General features: G+C 38.3%; 1 protein-coding gene across 2 annotated transcripts; it reads left to right on the top strand.

Moving 5' to 3' along the window:
- The first annotated feature begins 9,616 nt into the window (after positions 1 to 9,616).
- Positions 9,617 to 15,836, top strand: LOC131926274 (zinc finger protein 431-like). 2 transcript variants are annotated; one of them, XM_059281605.1, is made up of 4 exons: positions 9,617 to 10,194; positions 12,184 to 12,310; positions 12,512 to 12,572; positions 13,752 to 15,836. In XM_059281605.1, exons 2-4 carry the CDS (start codon positions 12,277 to 12,279, stop codon positions 14,962 to 14,964), a joined length of 1,308 nt encoding a protein of 435 aa, XP_059137588.1. In that variant the 5' UTR covers positions 9,617 to 10,194; positions 12,184 to 12,276; the 3' UTR covers positions 14,965 to 15,836. The 2 variants fall into 2 exon arrangements, with proteins under 2 accessions (XP_059137588.1, XP_059137589.1); XM_059281606.1 differs by lacking the exon at positions 9,617 to 10,194 and having other exon boundaries at positions 11,913 to 12,310.
- The last annotated feature ends 11,929 nt before the right edge of the window (positions 15,837 to 27,765 follow it).

Raw genomic sequence — 27,765 nt, 5'->3', positions numbered from 1 at the left:
TTAATGAGTAAAAATGAAAACATTATCAATGATGTCAAAACTTAAGGGAAAATGATTGGAAATGTTAATTCTGTTCTATCATAGTTTATTAAAGATGACTAAAAGATAAGCAAGAGGAAGGGAAACACATGCCCCAAAACAAAAATATTATCTATGATTTGGAACAACATGAACTTATTCCTGCTACTACATTCTGTATAAATAAAGAAGCATTCTGGCTGCTAGTCAGTCAGACTGCAAGATTCTGACTACCACCATGGCCTTCTTCCCTTGCCAATTCCTTACATCCTCTGCTGGGACCTGTTCAAGTTTGGCAGAGTCAGAAATCCGTTAAGAAGACTGCAATAGTTCATTGCATGATTCTCTAAAGATGAAGCCTGTGTTGTATTTTGAAACTATAGGATGTTGAGATACTCAAGCTATGAGACATCTGCCATGGAGAACTGCATACAGGGAGTGAAAATAGCAAAGGAGAGACATGTATGAAAATTTGCAGGGTAGAGATATCTAAGACCTTTAAGAATGAAGCCCCATGTGTCTGAGACACAGCTACAGAATTTGGTGTTTGCCCTGCTAAGTTTTAGTCTTGCCTTGGTTCAGTCTTCCCTCACTGTGTCCACATTCCTCTTTTTGTTTTACTTATTTTTCTCTCATACAATACATCCTGACTACAGTCTTCTCCCCCTCCACTTCTGTAGCTGAAGTTTTCTCCAGTCCTGCCTAGCCCCACAGACCCCACAACCACTTATAAAATAATCACTCAGAAGCTTATATTAATTAAACTGCTCAGCCATTAGCTCAGGCCTACCACTAACTAGCTCTTATACTTAAACTCAGCCCATTTCTATTAATCTATATGTCGCCACATGTTCCATGGCTTTACCTGTTGCCTTCACATGCTGCTCCCTGGGCAGCAGGCTGGTGTCTCCTGACTCAGCCTTCCTGTTCCCAGAATTCTCTTCTCTGCTTGTCCCAACTATACTTCCTGCCTGGCTACTGGCCAATCAGCATTTATACAGAGTGATATACACAGCACACTTCAGTCTCCTCCTTGCTCCCAGATCCACTCCTCTTTTTCCCTTCAAAATACAGCAAATATCCCAGGAATATCAACTAAGCATGGCATAACAAGTTACAATAAGAATAGGCACAAACCCAATATCAAGCCTGGACTAGGCAACCCACTAGGAGGAAAAGGATCCCAACAGCAGATAAAAGAGTCGGAGACACCCCTTTCCACTTTTAAGAGTCTCACAAAAACACCATGCTACACAAACATAATGTATATGCAGAGGACCTAGCAAAGACCCTTGCAGGCTCTGTGGTTGTTGTTTTAATCTCTGTGAGCCTCCATGAGCCCTGCATAGTTGATTTTGTGGGCTTTGTTCTCTGGGTGTCCTTCTTTAAATTGGAAAAGTTTTTGATTGACTCTTTGAAAATATTTTCTAGGCCATTGACTTGGGAATTCTTTCCTTCTGTTATTATTCTTAGCTTTCCCCCCCCCCCTATTTTTCCATACTGTTCCAGGAAGTGTGCACTGCACTTAAGTTTCCACATCCCTTGCTAAAAGCTCCACTATTCCAGTCATCTATCCCTGTATTCTCACCCTCTATCTCTTCCTTATTCACCTAGTACTTCCTGCTCCCATCCCCAACCACCTCCCATGCACCCACAAAAGCTATTCTATTTCTACTTCCCAAGGAGAGCCATGTATCTCTCCTAGAGCCATCCTTGTTACTTAGCCTTTCTGCATCTTTGGATTGTACTATGGTTAACCTTTACTGAACAGTTAATATCCACTTATAAGTTGGTACATGCCATGTTTATCTATGTGTTTCTGGGTTCCCTCACTCAAGATAATAAAGAGCTCAAGAAACTAGATAACAAACCAAATAATCCAATCAAAATGGAGTACACATCTAAACAGAATTCTCAAAATAGGAATCTAAAATGGGTGAGAAACACTTGAAGAAATGTTCAGTATCCTTAGCCATCAGGGAAATTCAAATGAAAACTATTTTGAGATTTCATCTTACACCTATCAGAATGGTTAAGATCAGTAACACAAGTGACATCTAATGCTGGCAAGAATGTGGACCAACTGGAACTAATTAAACTGCTCGGCCATTAGCTCAGGCCTACCACTAACTAGCTCTTACACTTAAACTCAGCCCATTTCTATTAATCTATATGTTGCCACATGTTCTGTGGCTTTACCTGTTGCCTTTACATGCTGCTCCCTGGGTGGAGTTCATTGTTCATTGTTAGTTGTTCATTGCTGATGCAGGTACACACTTGTAGAGCTACTGTGGAAATCAGTATGTAGTCCTCAGATATTTGGAGGTCAATCTACCTTAAAACCCAGCTATACCACCACTCTTGGGCATATACACAAAAGATGCACCTCCATCCTACCACAAGGGCAGTTGCTCAACTATGTTCATAGCAGCTTTGTTGGTAATAGCCATAAAATAGTATGTCTGTGAGAGATTGTGTTGATTGATGATTGATGTGGGAAGGCTTCTCTACTGAAGGTGGCAATATCTCTAAGAAAGTGGGCCTGGGCTGGATAAGATAACTATATGAGCATGAGACAGTGACTAGGCAAGAGAGAAATCCAGGAAACTATGTTTTCCCATGGGCTTAATCTTCAGTTATTGGCTTGAGTTTCTATCCTACACTCCCAAAATGATGGAGTATGTTTTGATATGATCACCCAAGTAAACCCATTCATTGCCTGAAATGCTTTTAGTTAGAGGATTGAAGGACAGCAACGTAAAAGCAAGTTAGAACAAAAAATGGGACACTAAAAGTGATTTTGTTGCTAGGTAGAACCTGGGAGTGTTGTCTTTTGGAGGAACGTGGGAGATATCAGAAAATTAGGTGGCAAAAGCCATAGAAAGTTGTACATAGAACTTAATTGACTTTTTTTGTAGGATCAGGAAGATGAGAATGTTGAGAGTCATGGCAGACAGTGGAGGTTCAGGTCATAGGGTTTCAGTCAGAAATAGATTTCAAAAAAAAATTAAGCTAGAGGTCATTTGCGTGATTTTTTGGCTCAAAAGTCATTTTATTCTGCCTATGACCTGGCAATTTAATAAGGTAGAATTAAAAAATAATGGGTTAATTTCTTAAAAGGAGTATCAAAATCTGTTGGATGGTTACTACTGATGATTCAGGTCTACAGTGGAAAAAAATCGAGTGGGACAGAAATAAATGAAAATGAGAAGGTAGTTTCAGATGACAGTCAAGTGCTGAAACAGGCAGGAATTTTTAAGGAGTTTATCACCACTCTATAGAAGGCCCTTGCTCTGGAATCAAAGCTTCGCAAGGTGTCCTAAGGGTAAGACTCTGTGTAGCCAAACCTTCAGTTTATGGAAGGAGTAAGCAAAGTGGTTCCTAGTCCCAGGAGCAACTCAATGTAAAATCTGCTGCACCTGTCATCCAAGTGTGTTAGTGTCTATCCCAATTAAGAAGTCAGACTTTGCACAATCACCCATGATGTGCCGGTCCTGGAAAGAAGAAAGAATCTAAATTTTAGGTCATGAATTTTTAGTCTGTGGTTTCATTTCAGCATTGTTGCAGGCATCTGTGTTTAGCAGAGTCACAAACTCAGTGAGGAAACAGAGTTCATTGCATGAAGGTGTGAGGATGAAGCCTGGGTTGCATTTTGAGACCACAAGATGTCAAGATACCTAAGCTATGATATATCTGCCATGGAGAGCTAGGTACACATATGGAGTAGATGTAACCAAAGAGAGAGAGATGTATGAGAAGTTGCAGGAATAGGGCTATCTAGTGCTGTGGGATGTTCTGTATGTTAAATGTGTTGCTCTGATTGGTTAATAAATAAAACACTGATTGGCCAGTAGCCAGGCAGAAAGTATAGGTGGGACAAGCAGAGAAAAGAATTCTGGGAACAGGAAGGCTGAGGCGGGAGATGCTGTGAGCTGCCGCCATGACAAGCAGATGTTAAGATACTGGTAAGCCACAAGCTACATGACAACTTATAGATTAATAGAAATGGGTTAATTTAAGATATAAGAACAGTTAGCAAGAAGCCTGTCATAGCCATACAGTTTGTAAGCAATATAAGTCTCTGTGTGTTTACTTGGTAGTAAACTGTACCACCGCCATATTGGGAAGCTGAGATCGGCAGAGCCAGCAGCCACAGTGGCCTTTTCAGTTTTAAAATGCTGCAGTTTAAAGCAGTAGATTCACAATAAGACAGATTCAGATGGAACAAGACTTTAAATACTTTACAATGTGTGTATAAATGTACGTAGGCTTGAAAGAGAGGGAAAAAGGAATATATAAAGTTATATAAACAAATAGATAGTTCTTAAAAATAAAGTCTTTAAAGAGACAGTAAAGGTAGTATGAAAAAATAGGTCACATAAAGATGGATAGAGTCTGGATTGTGTTATCTTTGGGATTTTTAACTTCAGAAAAAAAATTGAATGTAAAAGCTGTTGAGTTAAGCCAATATGTATATTTTAAAGATATCTTCACTTTGTTGCTTTGGAAAGCAGGCTCTGCTTTTGTTTCCACAGAAAGCAAGAGGTTATGGATTTGTTCCAGATTAAGATACATCAGGTTTGACCATTCAAGACCCCCTGAAAGGTCTCTGATGACACCATGGCCCAAATGATCCAACATCCAGAACTGTTTCAAGGCAACTGGCTCAGACAATACACCCTTACAGACTACTCCATAATTTTAAATTTTTCTTTGTGTCTCCATAAGATACAGCATCCCCCTCCAGCAGGAAATAGTAAGAGAAGCTACATTCAAATTCCCAAATACACCAAGCTGGCTTTGGAGATGAAATTGGCTCACTCCTTCTCTAAACCCAGGCATATTGCTAAAAGAAAAGATTAAGAGATTCTTGTGTCCCAAATCAGAAGAGCTCTCTGGTGTGAGACAGAGAAAAACTAATATTTTTATTTAAAACAGGTTGATTATAAATGCAATCTCTTTCTAAAGAAGAAAAGGGGATATGATATAGATATAATAGGATGAAAGGGTAGATTAATGAACTTACTTTTAAAGAGCAACTTGTTTAAAATGTTTTACATTGCTATGGATTTTAGTTTATTGATACAAGTTTGAAGTTAATTTTGTTATACTGTATATATACTTCTACTCTCGTTTGAGGTATTATGTTTATGTAACTCATTTAGTTTGTAATGGATAATTAAGAAATACAGATTAATAATTAGTCCTCTATGATAGTCAAACTTGTAGCGATGTTAGTTTTCTAGGTATACATAGATATATTTCAGATAGATAGGTAATCTTCAAATACTTCAAAGACCTACAGAATATGGCATTTAAAATATTTTTAAAAATTTAGACTTTCTGGATAGTGAGACATGTCTGCTCCTGGCAGCACCAGATTTACTTCAGAGAGGAGGATGGGCATCGAAGATACTCCATATGGAGTTTATCTTCACCTTGGCAAAAATAGCCATTTGGACAAGAAACTGTTCTTGCCTGGACTGCTTGATCAACTGGACATACAGGACCCATGGGAAGATGACCACTGAACTTTGCTTGGTGAAATGGTCCTTCAGATTCCTGCTTCACAGAGGAAACTGCCAGACATTCTACAGGACACAGAGAGAAATGACTGAGAGATTCTGGTCCTGTGGGCTGAAGACAGATGCCCCAACTTTACAAAAGAAATTTGGATGACTGTCCAGGCTGCCAGCTGTCTCTGTCTACTCTCACAAGACTCTCAAAAGTTGCTTGCATACTTCTCCCATTTCTCAGGTAATATTATATCTTTCTGAGGTCTTTGATGAAGTTGAAGACTAGTTATAATTTTCCTTAGTTATGATAAAAGATAAGTTAGATATGATACCTTAGACTCACAAATATAAGATAGATAGGTTATCTTCTTTAATTTTGCCAAGTACAAATAGACTAGTTATTATAAATAGACTATACATTGTAACTGTAATTCTGCTTGATAATTGTTTTGTTATCTGTAATTTTACTATGTGAAAGTTAAAACCTTTTTAAAAAAAAAGAAAAGGGGAAGTGCTGTGGGGTGTTCTGTATGTTAAATGTGTTGCTCTGATTGGTTAATAAATAAAACACTGATTGGCCAGTAGCCAGGCAGGAAGTATAGGTGGAACAAGCAGAGAAGAGAATTCTGGGAACAAGAAGGCTGAGGCGGAGAGGTGCTGTGAGCTGCCGCCATGACAAGCAGATGTTAAGATACTGATAAGCCACAAGCCACATAGCAACTTATAGATTAATAGAAATGGGTTAATTTAAGATATAAGAACAGTTAGCAAGAAGCCTGTTATGGCCATACAGTTTGTAAGCAATATAAGTCTCTGTGTGTTCACTTGGTTGGGTCTGAGCGGCTGTGGGACTGGCAGGTGAGAGAGATTTGTCCTGACTGTGGGCCAGGCAGGAAAACTCTAGCTACATCTAAGCCTTTTGAAACTGAAGCCCCAGGGTGTCTGAGACAGAGCTACAGAATTTGATGTTTGTCCTGCTGTGCTTCAGTCTTGCCTTTGTCTGATCTTTCTTCAGTATATCCCCATTCATTTCTTTTGGAATACAAATAGGTATTCTTCACTCCCCATTCTCTGTGTATGTTGGAGAGATGTAACTTGTTTTCTAATTTTACTAGATGTCACAATCAAGAAATTGTCTTGAGTGTCAGAAGAAATTTTGGACATTTGAACAATGTAAAGGCTGTTGCAGACTCTGAGGACCATTGAAATGACTAAATGCATTTTTTTATGGATGATCATGAGCCTGTAGTTACCTTGGTCAGAATGTATTTGATGAAATGAAAAACCTCCCAGATAGGATGATGTATTTGATCATGTGTCTCTCCTTGGTGGCTTTCTATGGGTTGCTTGTGAAACCTTTAGTAGAACAGCCTTTCTGGATGAAATTCCTCATTGGAGATGGGTATTAGTGTCTATAGCCTCAGCCTATTTGCTGTTCTTTGTGTCTACTGTGTTGTGGTTGAGACTAATAAGCCAGCTTCCTTCTTGTGCTGTCATACCTTCATCACCATTATAGACTCTATTTCTAAATCACATAAGATACAGTAGAAGCAATTTCTATTCAGTGCTAGGCCAGTTTGCTAGCCTGCTGTTTAATTTGTTTATTTGTTTTTGAAGACAAGATTTGACTTGTAGCCCTGGTTGTCCTGAGAGTAGCTCTGTACACCCGGTTAGCCCCAAATTCAGAGATCCCCCTGCCTCTGGCTCCCAAGTTCTGGGATTAAAGTTGGGCCAAGATTGCTGGTTTGTTTTGTTTTTATATTATTGAGTGATGGGCCTGGAATGTAAGTTTGTATACATGTCAAGGATATGCTATTGTGTTGAGCTTCACCCACATCTTGAATTTTTAAACTTGGCAGAGGGTATCATTCTCTTTCCCAGGATGGCAGTATTCATGACATTAATACTGCCTACGCCATCTGAGCCACTGGATTCCAGGTGTGTGACATTCTTTTTACCTACTGGCTTATTTTGAATTCGTTTGAATGAACATGAGTCTTTTACCTGTATGCATGGATGTACACCACATGGGTACCTGATCTTCACGGTGGTAAAAAGCCAGTATCAGAAACCCTAAACTTGGAATAATGGATAGTTGTGATCCCCCATGTAAGTACTGGCAATTGAGCCCACCTATATGCAAGACCAGGAAGAGTTCTTTAGTACCAAGCCATTTCTCCTGCCCTGTCTTGATTATTTATGATCAACATTTATACCGCTGATGTTTTCATCTGTCCATTTGTAACTGTTTCAACATGGAGTGCTTTTTAGTAGTGCTGTGGATATCGCTCTGTATAAATAAACACTGATTGGCCAATAGCCAGACAGGAAGTATAGGTGGGACTAACAGAGAGGAGAATTGAGGAAACAGGAAGGGAAGGGAGTGACTGTGGGAGCCACCGCCAGGACAAGGAAGATGTAAGGTACCGATAAACCACGAGCCATGTGGCAAAGTATAGATTAATAGAAATGGGCTAGATGTAAGAGTAAGAGCTAGACAATGACAGGCCTGAGCTAATGGCCAAGCAGTTTAAATAATGTAAGAGTCTGTGTGTTTATTTTATAAGTGGGCTCTGGGACTGGTGGGACTTTTTGGGAGCTGGAGAGAATTTCTCCAGCTACAAATGGCACCCAACATGTTGGCAAGAGTTTCCACCTAGAACCTGAGTAAAAAGATACTGAAACGGAGCTAAAAAAAAGTTTCTAGTTGTCTCTTTCAAGTTAGCGGCAGCCTGCATGTTTGAGCTACTATCTACTATGGCGGGTTCCTGGTGTGCACGCTGGACCTGCAGTATGGTGGGAATGAGGCCTCTGCAAGTGGCACATTAAGCTGCGTAGTGGATTTAGCCTTTGCTAGTACAAAACAAAGAGGTTTCTGGGCTACATGCTGCTTTGATAGAAGCATAGACCCACTATCTCTGAGAGTTGATGGCTGCCAGAGCTAGTGGAAAATGTACCACTGCCATGTTGGGAAGCTGAAGTGGGCAGAGCCAGCAGCCACAGCGCCGTTTCAGTCTTAGTATGCTGCAGTTTAAAGCAATAGGTTCACAATAAGACTGGTTCAGATGGAATAGTTTACAATGTATGTAAAAATGTATGTAGGCTTGAAAGAGAGAGAAAAAGGAATATATACAGTTATATAAACAAATAGTTTTTAAAAATAAAGGGTTTAAAGAAACAGTAAAGGTAATAAGCCATGTAAAGATGGCTATCACACAGAGAATCTGGGTTATGTTGTCTTTGATATTCGTAACTAAAGAAAAACATTTGATTGTAAAAGCTGTTGAGTTATGCCAAAATGTATACTTTAAAGGTACTTTAACTTCAAAATTTGGATGTAAGGATATGTTGCTTTGGAAAGGATGCTCTTCTTTTGTTTCCACAGAAGGCCAGAGGCTATGGATTTGTTCCAGATTAAGATACATCAGAATTGACCAGCCAAGACCACCTGAAAGGTCTCTGATGACATCATGGCCCAGATGATCCAACATCCAGAACTGTTTCAAGGCAACTGGCTCAGACGATACACCCTTACGGACTACTCCATAATTTTAAAATTTTCTTTGTGTCCCCATAAGATATAGCATCCACCTCCAGCAGGAAGTAGTAAGAGAAGCTATGCCCAAATTCCCAAATATACCATGCTGGCTTTGGAGATGGAATTGGCTCATTCCTTCTCTAAACCCAAACATATTCCTAAAATAAAAGGATAAAAGATTATTTTGTCCCATATCAGAAGAGCCCTCTGGTGTGGGACAGAGAAAAACCAATATTTTTATTTAAAACAGGTTGATTATAAATTCAATCTCTTTCTAAAGAAAAGGGAATATGATATAGATATATAGGATATAGATATGATAGAATAAAAGGGTAGATTAAAGAACCTACTATTAAAAGAACAACAACTTGTTTAAAATGTTTTACATTTGGTATAGATTTTAGTTTATTTTAAAAATGTTTTACATTGATATAGATTTTAGTTTCTTGATACAAGGTTAAACTTAATTTTGTTATACTGTATATATATATTTCTATTCTCGTTTGAGGTATTATGTTTATGTAACTCATTTAGATTAAAATGGATAATTAAATAGATTAATAATTAGTCATCTATGATAATCATACCTATAGCCATGTTAGTTAAGTCTTCTTGGTATACATATATATATTTCAGATAGATAAGTAATCTTCAAATACTTCAAAGACCTACAGAATATGGCATTTAAAATATTTTTAAAAATTTAGACTTTCTGGACAATGAGACATGTCTGCTCCTGACAACACCGGATTTACTTCAGAGAGGAGGATGGGCATTGAAGACACTCCATATGGAGTTTATCTTCACCTTGGCAAAAATAGCCATTTGGACAAAAAACTGTTCTTGCCTGCACTGCTTGATCAACTGGACATACAGGACCCATAGAAAGGTGACCACTGAACTTTGCTTGACAAAATGGTCTTTCAGGTTCCTGCTTTGCAGAGAAAACTGCCAGACATTCTACATGACACTGAGAAAAATGACCAAGACACTCTAGCCCTGTGAGCTGAAGACAGATGCCCCAACTTTACAAAGGAACATGAGGTGACTGTCCAGGCTGCCAGCTGTCTCTGTCTACCCTGCAAGACTCCTGAGAGTTGCTTGCATCCTCCTGTTTCTCAGGTAATATTATATCCTTCTGAGGTCTTTGATGTAGTTGAAGCTACATAGTTACAGTTTTCCTTAGTTATGATAAAAGATAAGTTAGATATAAAACCTTAAACTCACAATTATAAGATAGATAAGATATCTTCTTTAATATTGTAACTGTAATTCTTGCTCAATAACTGTTTTGTTATATGTAATTTTACTATGTTAAAGTTAAAACCTTCCTTTTTGAAAAAGAAGAAAAGGGGAAGTGCTGTGGATATCGCTCTGTATAAATAAACACTGATTGGCCAATAGCAAGACAGGAAGTATAGGCGGGACTAACAGAGAGGAGAATTGAGGAAACAGGAAAGGAAGGGAGAGACTGTGAGAGCCACTGCCAGGACAAGGAAGATGTAAGGTACCGATAAACCACGAGCCATGTAGCAAAGTATAGATTAATAGAAATGGGCTAAATATAAGAGTAAGAGCTAGACAATGATAGGCCTGAGCTAATGGCCAAGCAGTTTAAATAATGTAAGAGTCTGTGTGTTTATTTTATAAGTGGGCTCTGGGACTGGTGGGACTTTTTGGGAGCTGGAGAGAAACTCTCCAGCTACATAGTAGGATCTTATTGATTTTACATTTTAAACTGGGACACTTCAGGTTTCTGCAAGATTAATATAAAATTGAAATGAATGCATACCTCTTTGTAGGAACTTCAATGAAAACCTCTGAGTTCTTTCTATCTTTTTTGTTTAATTGATTTTTGCACAGGAGACAGGGTCTTAATGTATACTTTTGGCTGTCCTGGAACTGACTGCATACTCTTGGCTGGCATTCAGTTTTGAAGCAGATATACCTCCCTCTGCCTTCTGAGTGCTGGGATTAAAGGCACTTGCCAATACACCCAGTTTTCAAATCTTATTTTTCTTTTTTGTAGTTAGTAATTGTTCATACAATTTTTCTGATGTGTACTCTGTCCTGTTGATCTGTTAACTTGTCTATGTTCGTTAATAGGCATGTTTCTTGCAAAGTGATATCCCATTCAAACAGTTCAGAAATTGCAGAAGTTCTTGCGGGCCGTAAGAATACATCGTAGAGATTCAGCTGTGTATTAAAGTTGAACTTTGACCAGCCAAGGGTCTGTCAAAAGGCAAACCCATTTATTATGAATATTTGTTGTTACCCAGCCTTTAATATTCCAGCTGTCTTCTGCTATGAAATCCTTGCTTGTCCAGACCAAATGGTAAACAATTCAGCTCCCCAGATCTGCTGTACCTACTAAGTTACTAACTGCCCTGCTGAGCTTAGGAGACAAGCTGTTAAGAGGCACATAGCTTTGTTTCCTGTGCTAATGAAGCTCAGACCATCCCCTCACCTTGAGGAGGCCTAGTGATTCTCCAGAGCATTTTGACTGAGAACAAAAGAGGTTTTTACATATCAAGGTGAGAGATAAAACAATATTCCTGAGGAGGCAGGGAACCATGTGCCCAGGAGTAGAGAGTAGCAGAGATGGAGAAAGAGGATACAGAGAACGAAGATGAGGCTGAAAGCATAGGAGTTAGTCATTAGCTGGACTATGAACTAGGGAGCTAGACAGAACTGCAGTTATGGAGACAGGATTTCATCCCAGAGAAGTAAAGTAGATATAGAGCTTGTTATGTCTAGAGTTATTCCTGCCTTGAATGCCTGGTGGAACTATAGCTGAATTGATGTAATTTTGTCTTAGAGGAATAAAGTTAACAGCCATAAGAACATAGTGTATGTAGTTTTTTTTTCCCCCTGATATCCCATGCTGGACATAGCAAAGCCCCCTTGGACCCTGGGGAATCAATAAAAAGTGAACCTCCTATTTGGTTTCCTTCTAAAGTGACTTGGTGACTACATTATAATGTCTGTATGATGGAGTAAGTGTGCATAGCACCAGAATTATATGTCTATGTCTATATTGTCAAAGAAGTATACATTTACAATGCTTTCAGTATCATGTTTTCTGTTGTACATATGTATGGGATATTTTAGAATGCAGTGACCTATGAAGATGTGCATGTCAACTTCACTCGAGAAGAGTGGACATTGCTGAATCTTTCCCAGAAGAATCTCTACAAAGATGTGATGCTGGAGACCTACAGGAACCTCACTATTATAGGTAAGACTGAATTTTCCTTCATGTTTTCAAATAGAGGGACAACTGTTCTTTGGTTATTGATGCTCTTCTGTAATTTGATTGAGAAAGAGGAAGAACAAGGTTAGCAAATCAGGCATGGTTCTAAGGTTCACTGAAGATAGTAACTTAAATTTTGCACAATTTTCAATAATATACCATATATTTTCTGGTAATCTATTTTAGGATACAGTTGGGAAGACCATAATACTGAAGAAACTTATCAAAGTTCTAGAAGACATGAAAGGTAATTTTCATGTGCAAGCTGATATAAATGTGCCTCTGAAGAAATTGTAATGTGTGCTGGAAGTTTTAAAGAAAAGCAGCAGTTTAAATAAGCACAGCTTAATGTGCATTGATGAATATTAAGTTCTCACAAAACTGTATACTTCAGTTATCATGAAGTGAATTTCATTTTCAAAGCATTCTTTAAAGAAAGAAGACAGGGAAACAATAACAATGTCTTAACAGATATCACCATTTGAATCATATCCTCATTAGAACTATGCTGTAGACCTGCCAATCCATTTATTTTTATAGTGCTCATATTACAAAATGTATATACATTAAAGAGGTGATAATTAGTGTCCAAAACCCTCTAATAAGCAAATAGTCCATAGTAAAGCTACTGTTACTGTTATACTTGTGACTTTGCTAAGTTTAGTGAAAGAGGGAGTTAGAGTCAAACGTCAAGGGGCAGTTATTGTGGAGAAACCTCAATCCCTATTCCATATGTCTATGAGGAGCAAAAAGTAAAAGTATGTGAATTCGATGGGAAAACCTTTTGTTTGTTATTCTTCTCTTAGTAGATATATCATTTGTCACTCTGTATATAAGCCATATGAGCATAGTGATATGGAAAGATGTAACCTCTTTCTTTCTCAGAACAATTAGAAGGTATGTAGTAGTCCCCACATTGAGTAAACTTGTTAAATTTTATTCAAGTACATAAGTAATTGGCTTTCAAGTTTCATTGTTAATACATTAACAAACTCACATTGCTAAAAGCCCTATGAGTACTAGGAACATGTAAATACTTCTCTTTGTCCTAGTTCACTTAACAAATATAGTATGACTCACAATATAGGAAAATTTATGAATGCAATAGTCATGGTAAATCTGAGTTCTTCAAGTTCTCTTCAAGTGTGTGAAAATTTTCATATAAGAAAAAGATTCTATAAGTGTGAACCATGTAATAAAGGTTTTTAATCATACAGGTATCTTCAAAGATACAAAAAAAACCCTTAATGAAGGGGAACAACATGAGTATAAATACAGTGACAAAAGCTTAAGGTCTTTCCTCTTTACAATTAGACCAATTGTAATTTTACAATTAATTGTAAAATTGACTCATTCAGATATAAAGATTCAAAAGGGTAATGAATGTGGTAAAGCTTTTACATGTGCCAATTATCTTTCCTTGCAGGCATGAAAGAAGTCATACGCAAGAGAAATCTTCTAAATATAGTCAATGTGTTAAAGCTTTTGCATATCATAGTCATCTTCCAAGGCATGGAAGAACACATACTGGAGAGAAACCCTGTGAATGTAATCAATGTGGTAAAGCCTTTGCACACAAGAGTAGTCTCCAAGTCCATAAAAGAACTCACACTGGAGAGAAACCCTATGAATGTAATCAGTGTGGTAAAGCCTTTGCATGTGACAGTAATCTCCGAGTACATAAAAGAATACATACTGGAGAGAAACCCTATGAATGTGATGAATGTGGTAAAGCCTTTGCACGTCTTAGTAATCTACAAATACATAACAGAACACATACTGGAGAGAAACCTTATGAATGTAATCAATGTGGTAAAGCCTTTGCACGTCTTAGTCATCTTGAAATCCATAAAAGAACACATACTGGAGAGAAACCCTATGAATGTAATCAATGTGGTAAAACATTTACCCGTCCCAGTAGTGTTCAAATGCATAAAAGAACACATACTGGAGAGAAACCCTATGAATGTAATCAGTGTGGTAAAGCCTTTGCTTGCCACAGTAGTCTCCGAATACATAAAAGAACACATACTGGAGAGAAACCCTATGAATGCAATCAGTGTGGTAAAGCCTTTACACATCATAGTCATCTTCAAGTGCATAAAAGAACACATACTGGAGAGAAACCTTATGAATGTAATCAGTGTGGTAAAGCCTTTAAGCATCACAATCATCTTCAAATGCATAAAAGAACACATACTGGAGAAAAACCCTATGAATGTAATCAATGTGGTAAAGTCTTTGCATATCACAGTAGTCTTCGAATACATAGACAAACACACACTGGAGAGAAATCCTATGAATGTAATCACTGTGGTAATGCCTTTGCACATCTTAGTACTCTTCAAAGGCATGAAAGAACACATACTGGAGAGAAACCCTATGAATGTAATCACTGTGGTAAAGCCTTTGGACGTCATAGTCATCTTCAAAGTCATGAAAGAATACATACTGGAGAGAAACCCTATGAATGTAATCAATGTGGTAAAGCCTTTGTATGTCATAGTCATCTTCAAAGGCATAAAAGAACACATACTGGAGAGAAACCCTATGAATGCAATCAGTGTGATAAAACCTTTGCATGTATCAGTAGTCTTCGAAATCATGAGAAAAAATCATACTGCAGAGAAACTGTATAAAAGTAGTCAGTGTGGTAAAGTTTTGCACTTTATACATGAATAAAACTTTGTGTGCAATCAATCTGTTAAAGACTTTGCATATTACAGTAGCCTTTGAGTGCCTAAAAAACTAATACTGAAGAGCTCCTTATTATAAAGTATTTGGTAAGATGTTAGCCAAAACACTTACATTCAGTTGCACAAGAGTATTTATTCTGGAGACGAAAAATTGACAGTGTCAACAATATGTTCAAGCATTATATCTGTCTTTGTTTTGTTTGTACCTACAAACTCATGTGAACAAAAGCCCTTTGAATTTAAACAGTAAGGCAACCCTTTTAGATTTCATACTTCTTCAATTACATGAAATAACTAATTCAGATGTAAAACTTTATGGATGTGTATTAGTGCCTTTTCTGTTTTTGTAATATAATGTCTATGTCAACTTATAAATGAGTTTAATTTGGCCCTTGGTTCTAGAGGTGTACAGGATGTCCATGAAAGTGGCATGGCAACAAGTGTCGGACATGGCAGCTAAAGCAAGAGGCTAAGAACTCAGATCCCTAATCTGCAGCATGAAGCAGAGTGGAAACAGAAATGATGCATGGATATAAATTCTCAGAGCACTACCCCCAGTGACATATTTCTTCCAGCAGTGCAGTATTTCTTAAATCTTCCTAAATGATGCCACCAACTGAGAAGGATTGGTTTCTCTGACTTCAAGACTACACACTTGCTTTCTGTTATATGAACCAACTCATGATAAAGAAAACATCTGCAAGTAAGCCTTTAGATGCCTCAACACCTGTCTTACAGGAATTAATGCTTACAAGAGACAACCTTTCATGAGTGAAAACTTGTTTGTTTAAAGATTTGTTTTCATTTTAATTGCATGATATCAGTGTGTATTTGTATGTGCATGTGTATGCTGGTTCCCAAGAAGGTTAGACCCTTGGATCATCTTATAGCAGGAATTACAGAAAGTTTTCAAATACCAAACCTTGGTCCTGGAAATGAATTTTTCTTAACTGCTCAGCCATATATCTAGTCCTATAAATATTTTAAAGCCTATTTACATCATTTTGAAGTCAAGAAATAGGGAAGAACTCATACAAGAGAAAATCCCTATTCATGTAAATGATTTGGTAAAGACTTTAGACATCACAGTTGTCTTTAAGTCCAAGAAAAAAATCTTGTTTCATTTTCATCATATCCTTGAAGGAAGTAAATTACTTATCATGTTTAATCAAGACTGATAGTGGTGATCAATGTATTGTGGTTTCTACTTTGAAACATTTGATGTAGATACTAAAGTGTGTTATATGTATGGTTAATGACATTTATTTTTTGGTCCTTATATTTCTCATGTGGTTTTTGTTGTTCTTCTATTGTGCTCTTACTTAGTGATAGGTAGTTTTCTGCTGCAATGTATAGAATGGAATGCCCATCATGTAAGTAATCATTGTTTATTTAAATATCAGGCAGTATGTGAACATATTGTCAAGGAAAGGATGTCTGTGAAATGGTCGTAGGTTGTTGTTCCTGGTTTTGTTTTTCATATTTTCACAAATTCCCTTGAAATTTTGTTGTTTGTTATTCAGTGTTCCTTGGATGTCAGTAATTATTCAGGAATACATTTGAACTCATGATCCTTATGTGTTAACCTTCTGAGTACAAGTCCAAGAGTAGGTGATGTAGTCTCAATATTTGCTGATTTGTCAATGCAATTTAACATTGTTAATGTTAAAATGTTTATAGAAGAGAATAAAAGAAACATTAAATAACTCGTGTATATTCAGAGCAGTATTTTTATTTATCTGGTAGAGATGTAATAAAGTGAGATAATCAGCAATCAACTGTGTATCTCATGACATAATTCTGCCTCTCATAAATAATATATATACATATATATTTAACATTCCATACTTCTTCCTGTCCCCATTAGTTAACCATTTCACAATTCATCTTGAAGTACTTCTTTCTAAGGGAATTGTCTAGAGATGTCATATAATGTAATGGCACTAAGATTTATTTTGTAACAAACATTTATGTATGTGTGTAATGTGATTATGAATTTGTAGGCCATGACAGATATGTGGAGACAAGAAGACAGCTTTGTGGGGTCTACTTTTGGTCTTCTTTATATGGTGATGAAGGTCAGGTTTCCAGCCTTGCATATCACAGAGATTTTGCACTTAGTTTTCTCACTGATGCTCAAATAACATTAGTAGAAATATTACATCAATAAACTGTTGTCTTCTTTTCAGATTGTAAACATAATTTCATACAAGGATAGAGGAACACAGGACAATTTGAAAAAATAAATCCCCTTTACATATGAAAATAATTTATACTACCATTCATATTTTTTAATTTGTTTATTCTGAGGACTAAATATTTGTTTATAACACTTTCTCAAAATCTCAATTGAATGCCAAGGAATTGCCTTAGCCAGTAAAGTTGGTTGCTGCTAAACCTGATGACCTGAGTTCTAGCTCTGGGTGACCCATATTACTCCTACAAATTTTTCTCTTTTTTCTACACTTGGGCTGTGGCATATGTACACTCCTACATTAGCATACCTATAAATAAATTTTAAACCTAAATAAGTGTCATAGAGGTCACTTGCTGCCAAATGACTCCTTGGATTTCATCACTAAAACTCACATAGGGGAAATAGATAATAAACACCTGTAAGTTGTTTTCTCAGTGCTACATATACATCATGGTGTATACACACAAATACAGTTCAAATATTTTTTAAATGGATGAAATTAACAAAGCAAAGAAAATAACTCAATTATTGAGAACATATGAAATGATTTGCCAGTTTAAATTATTATAGAACATATTTCAAGAAGTATTACTTTTCATCAAAGTAATGATGGTTTCTTTTTAAATCTTATTTTATCTTTTCATTCTCTGATTCAATGACAGATTATTTAAGAAACATATGAGCTGGACTTAGAGGTGCATGCCTGTCATCTCAGCACTTGGGAGGCTGTGTTGGGCCAATTCCTGTGAGTTTGAGGCCAGCTTGGTCTGCATAGTGAGTTCCAGAGCAGCCATTGCTATGTGGACATATCTTGTTTCAAAAAAACTCCAAAAAGAAAATGCATATCTCAAATTATGGAACTTTTCCTAATATAATCTGGCTGGACTCTGACTTGTTTTGACAAAACCTTTTTGTTATCTTTACTCACATGAAGAGAACTGTGATAACATTGAAAATAAAGAGCAATATGGAGAGTCCATTCACAGAGGGCCAGAAGTCCATTGAATCCTTTGACAACCATCTAGAAGAGACTCAGAAGTTTCAAGTCATAGGAGACAGAAGGAGTGGTGGGACATCTTCATCTTCTGCATTATAATGACATATTTGGGACTTGGAAAGTTGAATAAGTAGTACTGTGCTCCTGGATACTCATGTTTGGTTCCTAGTACCCACATCAGATTGGTTAGAACTACCTGTATTTCTAGGTCCTGGAGATCTGGTACATTTTTCTGACCTTCTAGGGCATCAGATATGGAAGTGGTGAAAAGACAGATATATATGTGATTACATATTGTGAAAAAGGTTATCTTCATGTGTATGCTATTTTAAGAAAGATTTTAAATTAGGTCTATAAGTTTTGCCAGTGAGTGTATCAAGTGCATTCCAGGCACCAGTAGAGACCAGAAGACAGTGTCTGCTCTCTTGTGACTGGAGGTTGTGAGCTGTCTTGTGGTTGCTGGATATCAAAGTCAAGCCCAGTGAGTGAGTGGCCAGTCTTCTTAGGTGCTAAGCCTTCTATTCAGCCCCATGAACATGTTATTAATAGTAGTAAGGTGTGAATGGCTGATATAAGTTCATCTGTACTTCAGCCCTGATGACCCAGAAGAAATATAAGATTGATAGTATCAGAAACTAACTTACAGTTGGTAGTTAAAGGAGATTTTTCCAAGCCCAAATCTCCACAAAATGAGGGGAAAGTACAAAAAATAATCAGGAGAGAAGCTGACAGTAGAAGTCTTTAAAAGGTGGCTGACCATATAACCAAAGCCACAAGACTTGGTTTATCTCTAACGTGGTAAGTAGGCAGTGATGGGGCCCAAAGGGGCATATGTCAGGTGTACTCCTGCTTGAGTTTATACCTCCTGTAAGGAGAGAAAAGGAACTTGCAGGCATGAAGATTGACTTGTCCGAATGGGATCATATTCTGCTTCCCTGATGCCTGCAAAGCCTTCAGTTGGCAGCTCTGAATGGTGGCGACTCCAGATGACATCCAGGTTGTCAAGAGATCCTGAGATTTAAACAGAAGTTACTCGAAGGCTAAGGCAATCAAGCATTTGCAAAGACCTAGGGGTTTGGAGTAATTAATAGGGAGGGGGTTTTGGGTGTGAAAACCGAGGATCAAGTGCCATAGAGCAGTGCTTGAGGTGTACCTAAGCTGACATGCACTGTACTCTGTATCCCCTTACTTGTGGTGGGTCAGCCCCCTCCAGGTCTTCTACTTTGCTTTTTTTTTTTTTTTTTTTTTTGGCAACTCATGTAGCTGTCAGTGGCAATACCCTACAGCCTCTACTTTGCAATACCCACTGGGATCTTAAAGCTCCTGGTCTCCACCCCACCAATCCCTGGTACCTGCCTTTGGCTAACAACTAGTGAAACAGTAGACACCATGAAATTCCAATTTTCCTGGGAATTTCATTGTGGGAAAAGACTAACTCCTCAAGATGAAATGTCTCTACTGAAGAAACATTTACTCATTATCTGATCACCTTGCAAGAGATAAATGACCTGAGGATGAGGGAAGATTTTAAAGATGGGGAAAAATTTCACCATATGATTTAGTTATATTACTTAATTGTCCACATCTCTTACTTTTTATCTAAACCTGTTCATCACCTTATATCTTCGTCGCTGTTCCAAATTAGTCACACTGAAAAAATGTCATGTTTATAATTTGTATTAATAATTTGCTCTTTTTTCTTTTATATTTTTCTCTTTTATTTTAAAGAATAATCTCAGTATGAATCTGTGGCTGGCCTGGAACTCACTATGTAGCCTAGGGTCTTCTAGAATGTCAGAAAGGTTTGCCTACCTTGTCTCCAGTGTACCTGAATTATAGGTGGACACATCACAAACAACTAACTTGGTTTTCTGTTTTTGTTTTTTGTATTTTGTTGTTGTTGTTGTTTTGAGACAGGGTTTCTTTGTTTAGCCTTGGCTTTCCTGACACTAGCTCTGTAGACCAGATTGGCCTTGAATTTACAGAGAGCCATCTGTCTCTGCCTCTCCAGTGTACCACCACCACCTAGTGTAACTTGTTTTTTTTTTTAATTGGCTTAATAAGAGTGAGTGGCTGAGCCAGGCTGGTTAGGGTAGCCAGGACACAAGTTCTGGCCTAACTCCAATATTAGAAGAAGGCTCCCATCAAATGCAGCCCTCCTTCCTTAAAGTCCACTGTATTCCAACTATGAGCAATATTGTTTTTATTTATCTTTGAATCTATTATAATTCATCAAGGGACTAGGGCAGAGTACTGTCATTATACTACAAATGGTGAAACTCAGGCACATAGAAATCAGTGGGTTTTGAATATACTTAAGTGTAACTGCTCATCTTCCTCATCCCATCATTCTAATGACTCACTAGATGAAATTGAAGCCACCTAAATCAGGTATGGTGGCACATGCCTGTAACCATGATACTTAGAAAGGAGAGGTAGAGATTTCAGGATTTCAAAGTCATCCAAGATGAGAATGATCAATGGGTTAAGGTGGGAGGCACAAAGAACCTAGGGAGACTGTGATTGGCTCAGGACACAGTCTTCCCTGCAGCTCTAGAACTTCAGGGCCATGGCACCAGCAAGTGTTAGCTGAGGTATTTATCACCCCAAGTTTTCTATTCTTGAAAATGTTTCCTGTCCAAGGCAGCCTAGGTCACTTTGGGGTCAGACTCATGTGCTGTGGGATAATGCTTTTGTACACTGGTTTAATAAAACACTGATTGGTCAGTAGCCAGGCAAGAAGTATAGGCAGGATAAGCACATAAGGAGAATTCTGGGAAGAGGAAGGCTAAGTCAGGAAACACCAGCCCACCATCCAGGGAGCAGCATATAATGGCAGACAGGTAAAGCCATGGAACACATGGCAACCTATAGATTAACAGAAATGGACTGAGTTTAAGTGTAAGAGCTAGTCAGTAGGAAGCCTGAGCTAATGGCCAAGGAGTTTTAATTAATAAGCCTGTGTGTGTTTACTTGGGTCTGAGCAGCTGTGGGACTGGTGGGTGAGAGAGATTTGTCCTGACTGCAGACCAGGCAGGACACAGGAAAACTTCAGCTACACTCATGTTGCTCAATAAAGAATAAAATTCTCCTGCAAGTGGGTGAATTAGCCTCAGGCAGGGATGAACTCCTGATCTGTGTATCCAACACAGTCTTGAAATCATAACACACAACCAACAGACATGGACCCAGCAGGTCTTATTCATATATTTGCACATACCTTTTCACACATACTTAACAAGGAAGAAATTAAAAGAGAGGAATTTGGGATAGGATAGAGAAAGGACAAGAAAAGGGAAAGTGATGTAATATATTTAATTAAAATAAACACAAATAAATTTTAAATAACAATATGGCTTGAGAGATAGCTCAGCAATTAAGAGCACTGAGTGTTATTGCAGAGGACATAGGTTACATTGTCAGAAACCATGATAGCCAGCAATCTCCTGTAACTCCAGTTCTAAGGGATTTGATTCCCTCTTCTGGTCTCTGCAGGAGCTGCACACAGACACACGCAGGCAAACATCCATATACATAAAATAAGACTTAAAAATGGAATCCTGTACAGTAATATCACAGCCTTGAGACAGACAGCAGTCAGGACTAGTTAAAATAAACTCTTTCTGGTCTTGCATAGAAGCAGCTGTGACTTTCTTCTGAGCTAGCTTGCTCAGGGGCAAAAGAAGCCTGATTCTGAGGTTAGAATAGCTCGGATTAGCTGTTCACTTAAGAACGGCATCCACAGTGTGGATTGGTAACTTTCCCTTTTTTGTTTTGTTTTTTGTATTTGTGTTCTATTGGTAACTTTCCCTTTTTTGTTTTGTTTTTTGTATTTGTGTTCTATGTCCTTTGTACATGTGAGTGTGGCTGCTTTCCTGCTGAGCTACACCTGGCCTAGTTCCAGAGAGTAGCACCTGGCCCTAATTCATCCTTTGTTTAACCAACACCTTTTGTTTCTCTTAAACCTTTTGTTTCTCTTTTTGCCCTATGTGAATCTTGTCTGAGAGTCAAGGATCAAAGAGTCCCAAGGATCAAAGGCCTATGCAAAACTTGGTTCAGGAAACCAGGAAAACCATGATACCTGAGAAATCAAGGAATTTGCACTTGGCATTTTATCTTTGGGAGCAAAGGATCAGTTTGCTTTGAAGGTCTGGAAATTAACTGACTAAACTATAAATTGAGAGAAAACAAAAATGCCCAAGGTGAAGGAAAAGTGCTTCAGTCCTTCGAGGCTGGACCCTCCCTGCAGCCATGTAAGGCCAAATTCATTCTTAAGATACCTCTGAGTGTTCTTTCCATGGATCCACATGAACCCACACACCTATGCCGTGACAAACAGTGATATGTGAGGATTGTGGTATTGATACATCTTTTAAATGTATCTTTTACATTTAAAGATAATAGATCATAATGCATGATATAAAAGATAGACTTGCTCTGTAAATCTCCATCTGCCTAAGTGGCTAGGCATGCGTTCTCCTGTCCTTACTTAAACTGTTCAATGTATAGCCTGGGATCTGAACCTAAAAAAGATTTGAGGATGACAGCATATGAGGACTGCAAAGTCTATCCTCATCTGGCTCCTCTTTCAGCATTAGCCACCACTGGATGCATGCTGTTATTAAAGAAATTTTTGTTTATTAAACTTTCAAGTGTGTAGAATGATTTCTCCCTGAAAAGGCATGTTAATACTTCTAGAACAGCAGTTCCTCCAGCTTTCTAGAAAAATGTTTCTAAGACAACCTTCTTTCCCACTCCATTGCTCCCCAGGGTAATGACCTTCTTGTCTTTGTGATTAAATCAACTGAATTCTTAGATTAAAAAACTCAAACACCATTGAGTTTTAAAATTACAAATTTGAGTCATGTTGTCAACAGGAACAGGAACAAGATTTCAGTAACAGGAACAAGATTTGTGTATGGAGCATGGCTTCTGCCTTCAGATCAGAATAGGATAAACAGTTTATTATATATACTGGAGGGGGTAACAGAGTAGGTAAACAGTTGATAGAGTCACCATTGTAAAATAGGACCCAATTGCGGCAGGATCAGTGATTTTTAAATTTTTCAGCATGTATTAATCCATGTCATGTGAATAAAGGCAGGTCAGATTGGTGGCTGTACTCTTGTATAATATTAGAGGGACCAGCCTTAATATTATATATCCCAGGAGCTCAAGAGAGAGAACTATGAATGGCAAGGACTGTTTTTGGGAAATAGAATCTCAGCACACCGAGCTCTATAGTCCACTTGCTTTAATTCCTCTGGCATAACATCCTATCTACACAGCTTCAGTTCTGTTCTCGTGCCTAGCTCCTTTCTTGCCAGATTTCTCTCTGTATTTATCTACTGCTCCCTCTAAGTTCTATCTTAATTCTGTCATCTCTGCCTCATCTAGGCTCTTTTCATCTTGTTCTTATCCAGCTAATACTTCCCCATCTGGCTCTTCCTCATCTTCCATCTCGCCCACAGGTACTCTCTGGTCAAAATCCTCCTTATCCCTCCCCATTCTCCATCTCTCTGTCCTGTGCCCTGGGAGTCCCAGTATATATACACTTACAAGCAGTAATCCCTTGGCAGTGCAAAGCCAGGCTTCCAGGGTCAAACAGAGGGGTGATAAGAATCACATAGAGGGACAATTATCATTTGCAATCCCAAAGAGAAGTGACCAATGGGGAAATGAATTAACTAAAGGCTAAATTTGGATAATATTTAAGAAGAAGAATCTTATGTGCTCCACTATAGTCTTAAATGTGATTGGTAGAAAATATTAAGAATCTATAAGTTGCTATGTCAATGGGAGAAAAATAAAACTGCCTTCTTTTTTCCTGTGGCTCATATCTGTCCAAGCTATCTGCCATTTTTCTGCAGGGTGGGGGAAAGTATGCTTGGTCACTGGGCAACCTGTGTACAGCTAGATGCCTTTGGTGATAGTTAAAGGGAGATCTGGAACTGGAGGTAAGTTTTGGGAAAGGAGGAAGTTAAGCTTAATTGACACATCCACCAGGCCTTCTCAAACAGGTAGTCTGGATGCTCAAGTCTGTTCTTAGAGAGTACAGAGGTATCTCTGATAAGGTACTTTCCTCCATCTGGGAATGGACCTGGCCGGATGCTGCCAATGACGATAATTACAGGGAGGTTTGAACTGGGGTTCTGGCTGACCATAGCTGTCAGCGCAGAAGGTTCTCTAAATATTCTTAGAAGTGGTTAGGTAAGAAGTTAAAGGTCTATAAAGTTAGTAAGGCTGTAAGAAAGGAGTGTCCGAGCTAAATTGTGTAAAGCTATTACTTAAGGTCCACCTGACGTAGGCAGTGTCTCCTTGTGTAATTTACCTTAAACCAGGAGACTTGCATGTGGACTGTTATCACTGCTAGTCCTTGAAAGTGGCTAAGGGAGATATCTGCTTCCAGAGGAAGCCTTTCCTGAGGCTGTTCTCCAAATAACATTGGATGTGTATGTCCAGAGAGTGATCAGTCCACACTGTTAGCCCTTCTTAGGGGAAAACTATGAAGACACACGTGATTTTCACAACAGAAGATAGCTGATATATAACAAGCCAAGTAATACCAAAAGCTCCTTGGAATTTGGCTTCCTTTGGAGGAATTTCTTGATCCCTCCAGGTAGTGACTTTGCCATAACCAGCTGAGTTCTTATGATATATTCCTGTGGCCCACAGCACTGTACAATTTGGACAGGCTAGCTTGAGCCAATGAATACTGAATTTCCAACAAGGGAACTCTCCTATGCAGATAAGATCAATCCTGCTTGTCATGATTACATTAGAGATTTGAGACACAATCCATTGGCTGTAGCTATGTGTATGAGGTTACAAGTCTCAGCAGCTAACATTGCACATAGGGCCATGTGAAAAAGTATCTTAACTAATGCCATTCCCTCTACCAGGGAATGGTTTTCTCTTTTTCAAAGTCAGTATAGCTATGTGTTTTTTCAATTATATTTATATTTTTATAGTCTTTTTTCTTTTTTAGATTTATTTACTCATTATATATACAATGTCCTGCCTGCATGTATATCTGCCCACTAGAAGAGGGCACTAGATCTCATTACAGATGGCTGTGAGCCACCATGTGGTTGCTGGGAATTGAACTCAGGACCTCTGGAAGAACAACTCTTAACCTCTGAGCCATCTTTCCAGCCCTATATTTATCTTTTTAAAAAGATAATTATTAGTTTCACTTTTTAAATTTGATTTTCTTTAAATGCATCACTGCTCCATTCTCTTATTTGTTTTTACTCCCCATTGATTCTAGGTCATTAAGAATTTCTTGTCATTTTTCTCAAGTGTTGTTGATTTTTTTTCCTATGTAGAGCAATGCCTCCTTCAGCTAATGCCTGCCTTACAGTATGTACTTTGAACATCTACTACTGCATCTGCTGCCCAGTGCTGGAAGGAAAGTCCTACAACTCCTTCCAGGCTGGTGCTTGAATGGTCAGTAAAAAGGGAAAATAGACCTCCAACTTCTCTGGATTTTATTGCAAACTTACAAATGAAGAGGGACTGTGTAAGAATTGAGTTCCCTGACCAACTTTAAAGCAGCTGTAGTCCAGCATAGGAATGTGTAGGCAAGAATGAGCATGAAAACTTTTTTCCTTTGACTGTAGCTCACATTAGAAATAAGTAGTGAGGTAATCAATTTATGTTCTCACTGGCCATTTCTTGGGTCCTCAGACCAGGTAATTTGGATAAAGAATCTGGATAAAGAATTAAACTTATCATGAGCCCAAACTACAGTAGTTAACACTAGTTCAACCAAAATAGAACTGGATAAAATGGTGTGGCCCTGCCTAAAAGAACTGTTATTTTGTAGGTTTACGATGTACAGCCTGAGGGAAAATGTGTGACTAATACTTGGTTTGCTCTAATACAAATCCCTAGTGTCTGAAGTATGTAGCCATAAAGCCTGTTTCAACTTTTTAAATAATTTTTTGGGATTATAATTACATCATTTCAACCATTTCTTTCCTGACTTTAAACTCTCCTCCATTGTTTTCTCATTCATGGCCTCTTTTTGCCTTAACAACAGTTGCTATTTGAATGTGACCTATGTTTGGCTGCAGAACTTCCCAGCTATAAAGAAAAGGGTTGGCCCCACTTTTGGACAGTAACTGTATAATGACATATGCACACAAGGGACACTGTATCTTGGAAGAGAAACAGGAAGCACTCTGAGAGACTGTAAGACTTTCTACTAAAACACAAACTTTCCAGACTAGAGTCCTACCTGCCCCTTGGGTGGAAGGGCAGAGCCGGGAAGGCCTTGTTGCCTTAGTCGTTTGATCTCTGCTCATCTAGTAGGATCTCTGTCCTGAGGCCCAGCCTGGTGGTATTGAGGAACTCTGGGCAAGCCTAGCAATTAGGAGCATTAGTGGGAGGTAGATTAAGGGGTTTTTCTAGGCTTCTTCTCTGATGTAGCTCTAGGGAGCCATGAGGGAGACCATTAGCCATGCCATGTTGAATGAGGGTGCATTGCCTTCCCTTTAGGAGAAGCAGATTAGCTGAGCATGCAGTTATGCTGAGAGTTGGGTGGACCATGAGATGGACTTGTGGTGCTGTTAGTCCATGTGTTGACCTGGGCAGTGGCCCTTGGACTCTAAGCCTCCCTGAGTGTGTATTTCCTAGGGATGGAGAGACTCTTCATGCCTGGCCATTGGAGCTGTGGTGCTTATAATATCACTGTCCTGTTTGTATACACAGGCAATGCTTTTAATGTGCAGTGGGCAGACAGATTGAAAAACTGGAGGCCTGGTTGCATTCCACATTCAGTTTTGTGTGATAAAATTTACAACTAGTTTAGAAACTGATAGAAAGGAGGTAATGAGGATCATCCTTCAGAAATACTTGATTAGAATGCTTTAACTTTCCTCTACCACAAGCTACAATGACATGATTCAGGGAAATTCAATTCTAGGAGACAAACGGAATTTCTGAGTTGCAGAGGTTCCTTGGGTGTGCATTGTATTGGGCTGATGGATAAGGGAAGATTCCACATCTTGTACCATAATCCATGTGGCAGGAAGCAGACATTAAATTATCCTTCAACACTGTTTTCTATGTGGGCATCAGTCAGACTGGGTTTGTCTGAAACCACAGGGGGGATGGGGGGATGCAATTCAATAGCCAACCTTTCTGATCATCTCAATTTCCAGAAAGAGCTCTAGAGCATGGAGCCTCTTGATTTGGAAGAGAGATCAGTAGTAGCTGGAGGGTCAGAAATATAACCATTTAGCAGTCACTTTAAGTTATTTTTGTGGGACTAGTGAAATCTGTTTAATTTCTATACACATACATTATACAATCATAGGTAACATTGGTGGAGTTCTCACTTTTCCTGTCTGAGTTTCCTTAGGTCTTTTAATGAAAGCTTGACTATAGTTTTATGCTTTTGCTATTGGATTTCTCACACTTTTCCCTTTATTCTTTCACAAATATTGTACATATTCTTTGTTGTTGCAGATTTGGGTTAGTACAAATTATATGAATGTGTATCATTTCTTCTTAATCCTATTGAGAATTTATAATTTTTCCATGT

The sequence above is a fragment of the Peromyscus eremicus genome, chromosome 16_21 (assembly GCF_949786415.1).
Source record: "Peromyscus eremicus chromosome 16_21, PerEre_H2_v1, whole genome shotgun sequence".
In the NCBI taxonomy this organism is placed as follows: domain Eukaryota; kingdom Metazoa; phylum Chordata; class Mammalia; order Rodentia; family Cricetidae; genus Peromyscus; species Peromyscus eremicus.
Note: the sequence above shows the minus strand (reverse complement) of the source record. Positions and strands in the feature narration are given on the sequence as shown.

Bases quoted from the DNA above. Each gene is read 5' to 3' on its own strand.
- LOC131926274 (XM_059281605.1), top strand. From the start codon at position 12,277: ATGCTGGAGACCTACAGGAACCTCACTATTATAG. The intron at 12,311-12,511 runs GTAAGACTGAAT...AATCTATTTTAG, and splicing joins CAGGAACCTCACTATTATAG to GATACAGTTGGGAAGACCAT. The intron at 12,573-13,751 runs GTAATTTTCATG...CTTTCCTTGCAG, and splicing joins AGTTCTAGAAGACATGAAAG to GCATGAAAGAAGTCATACGC.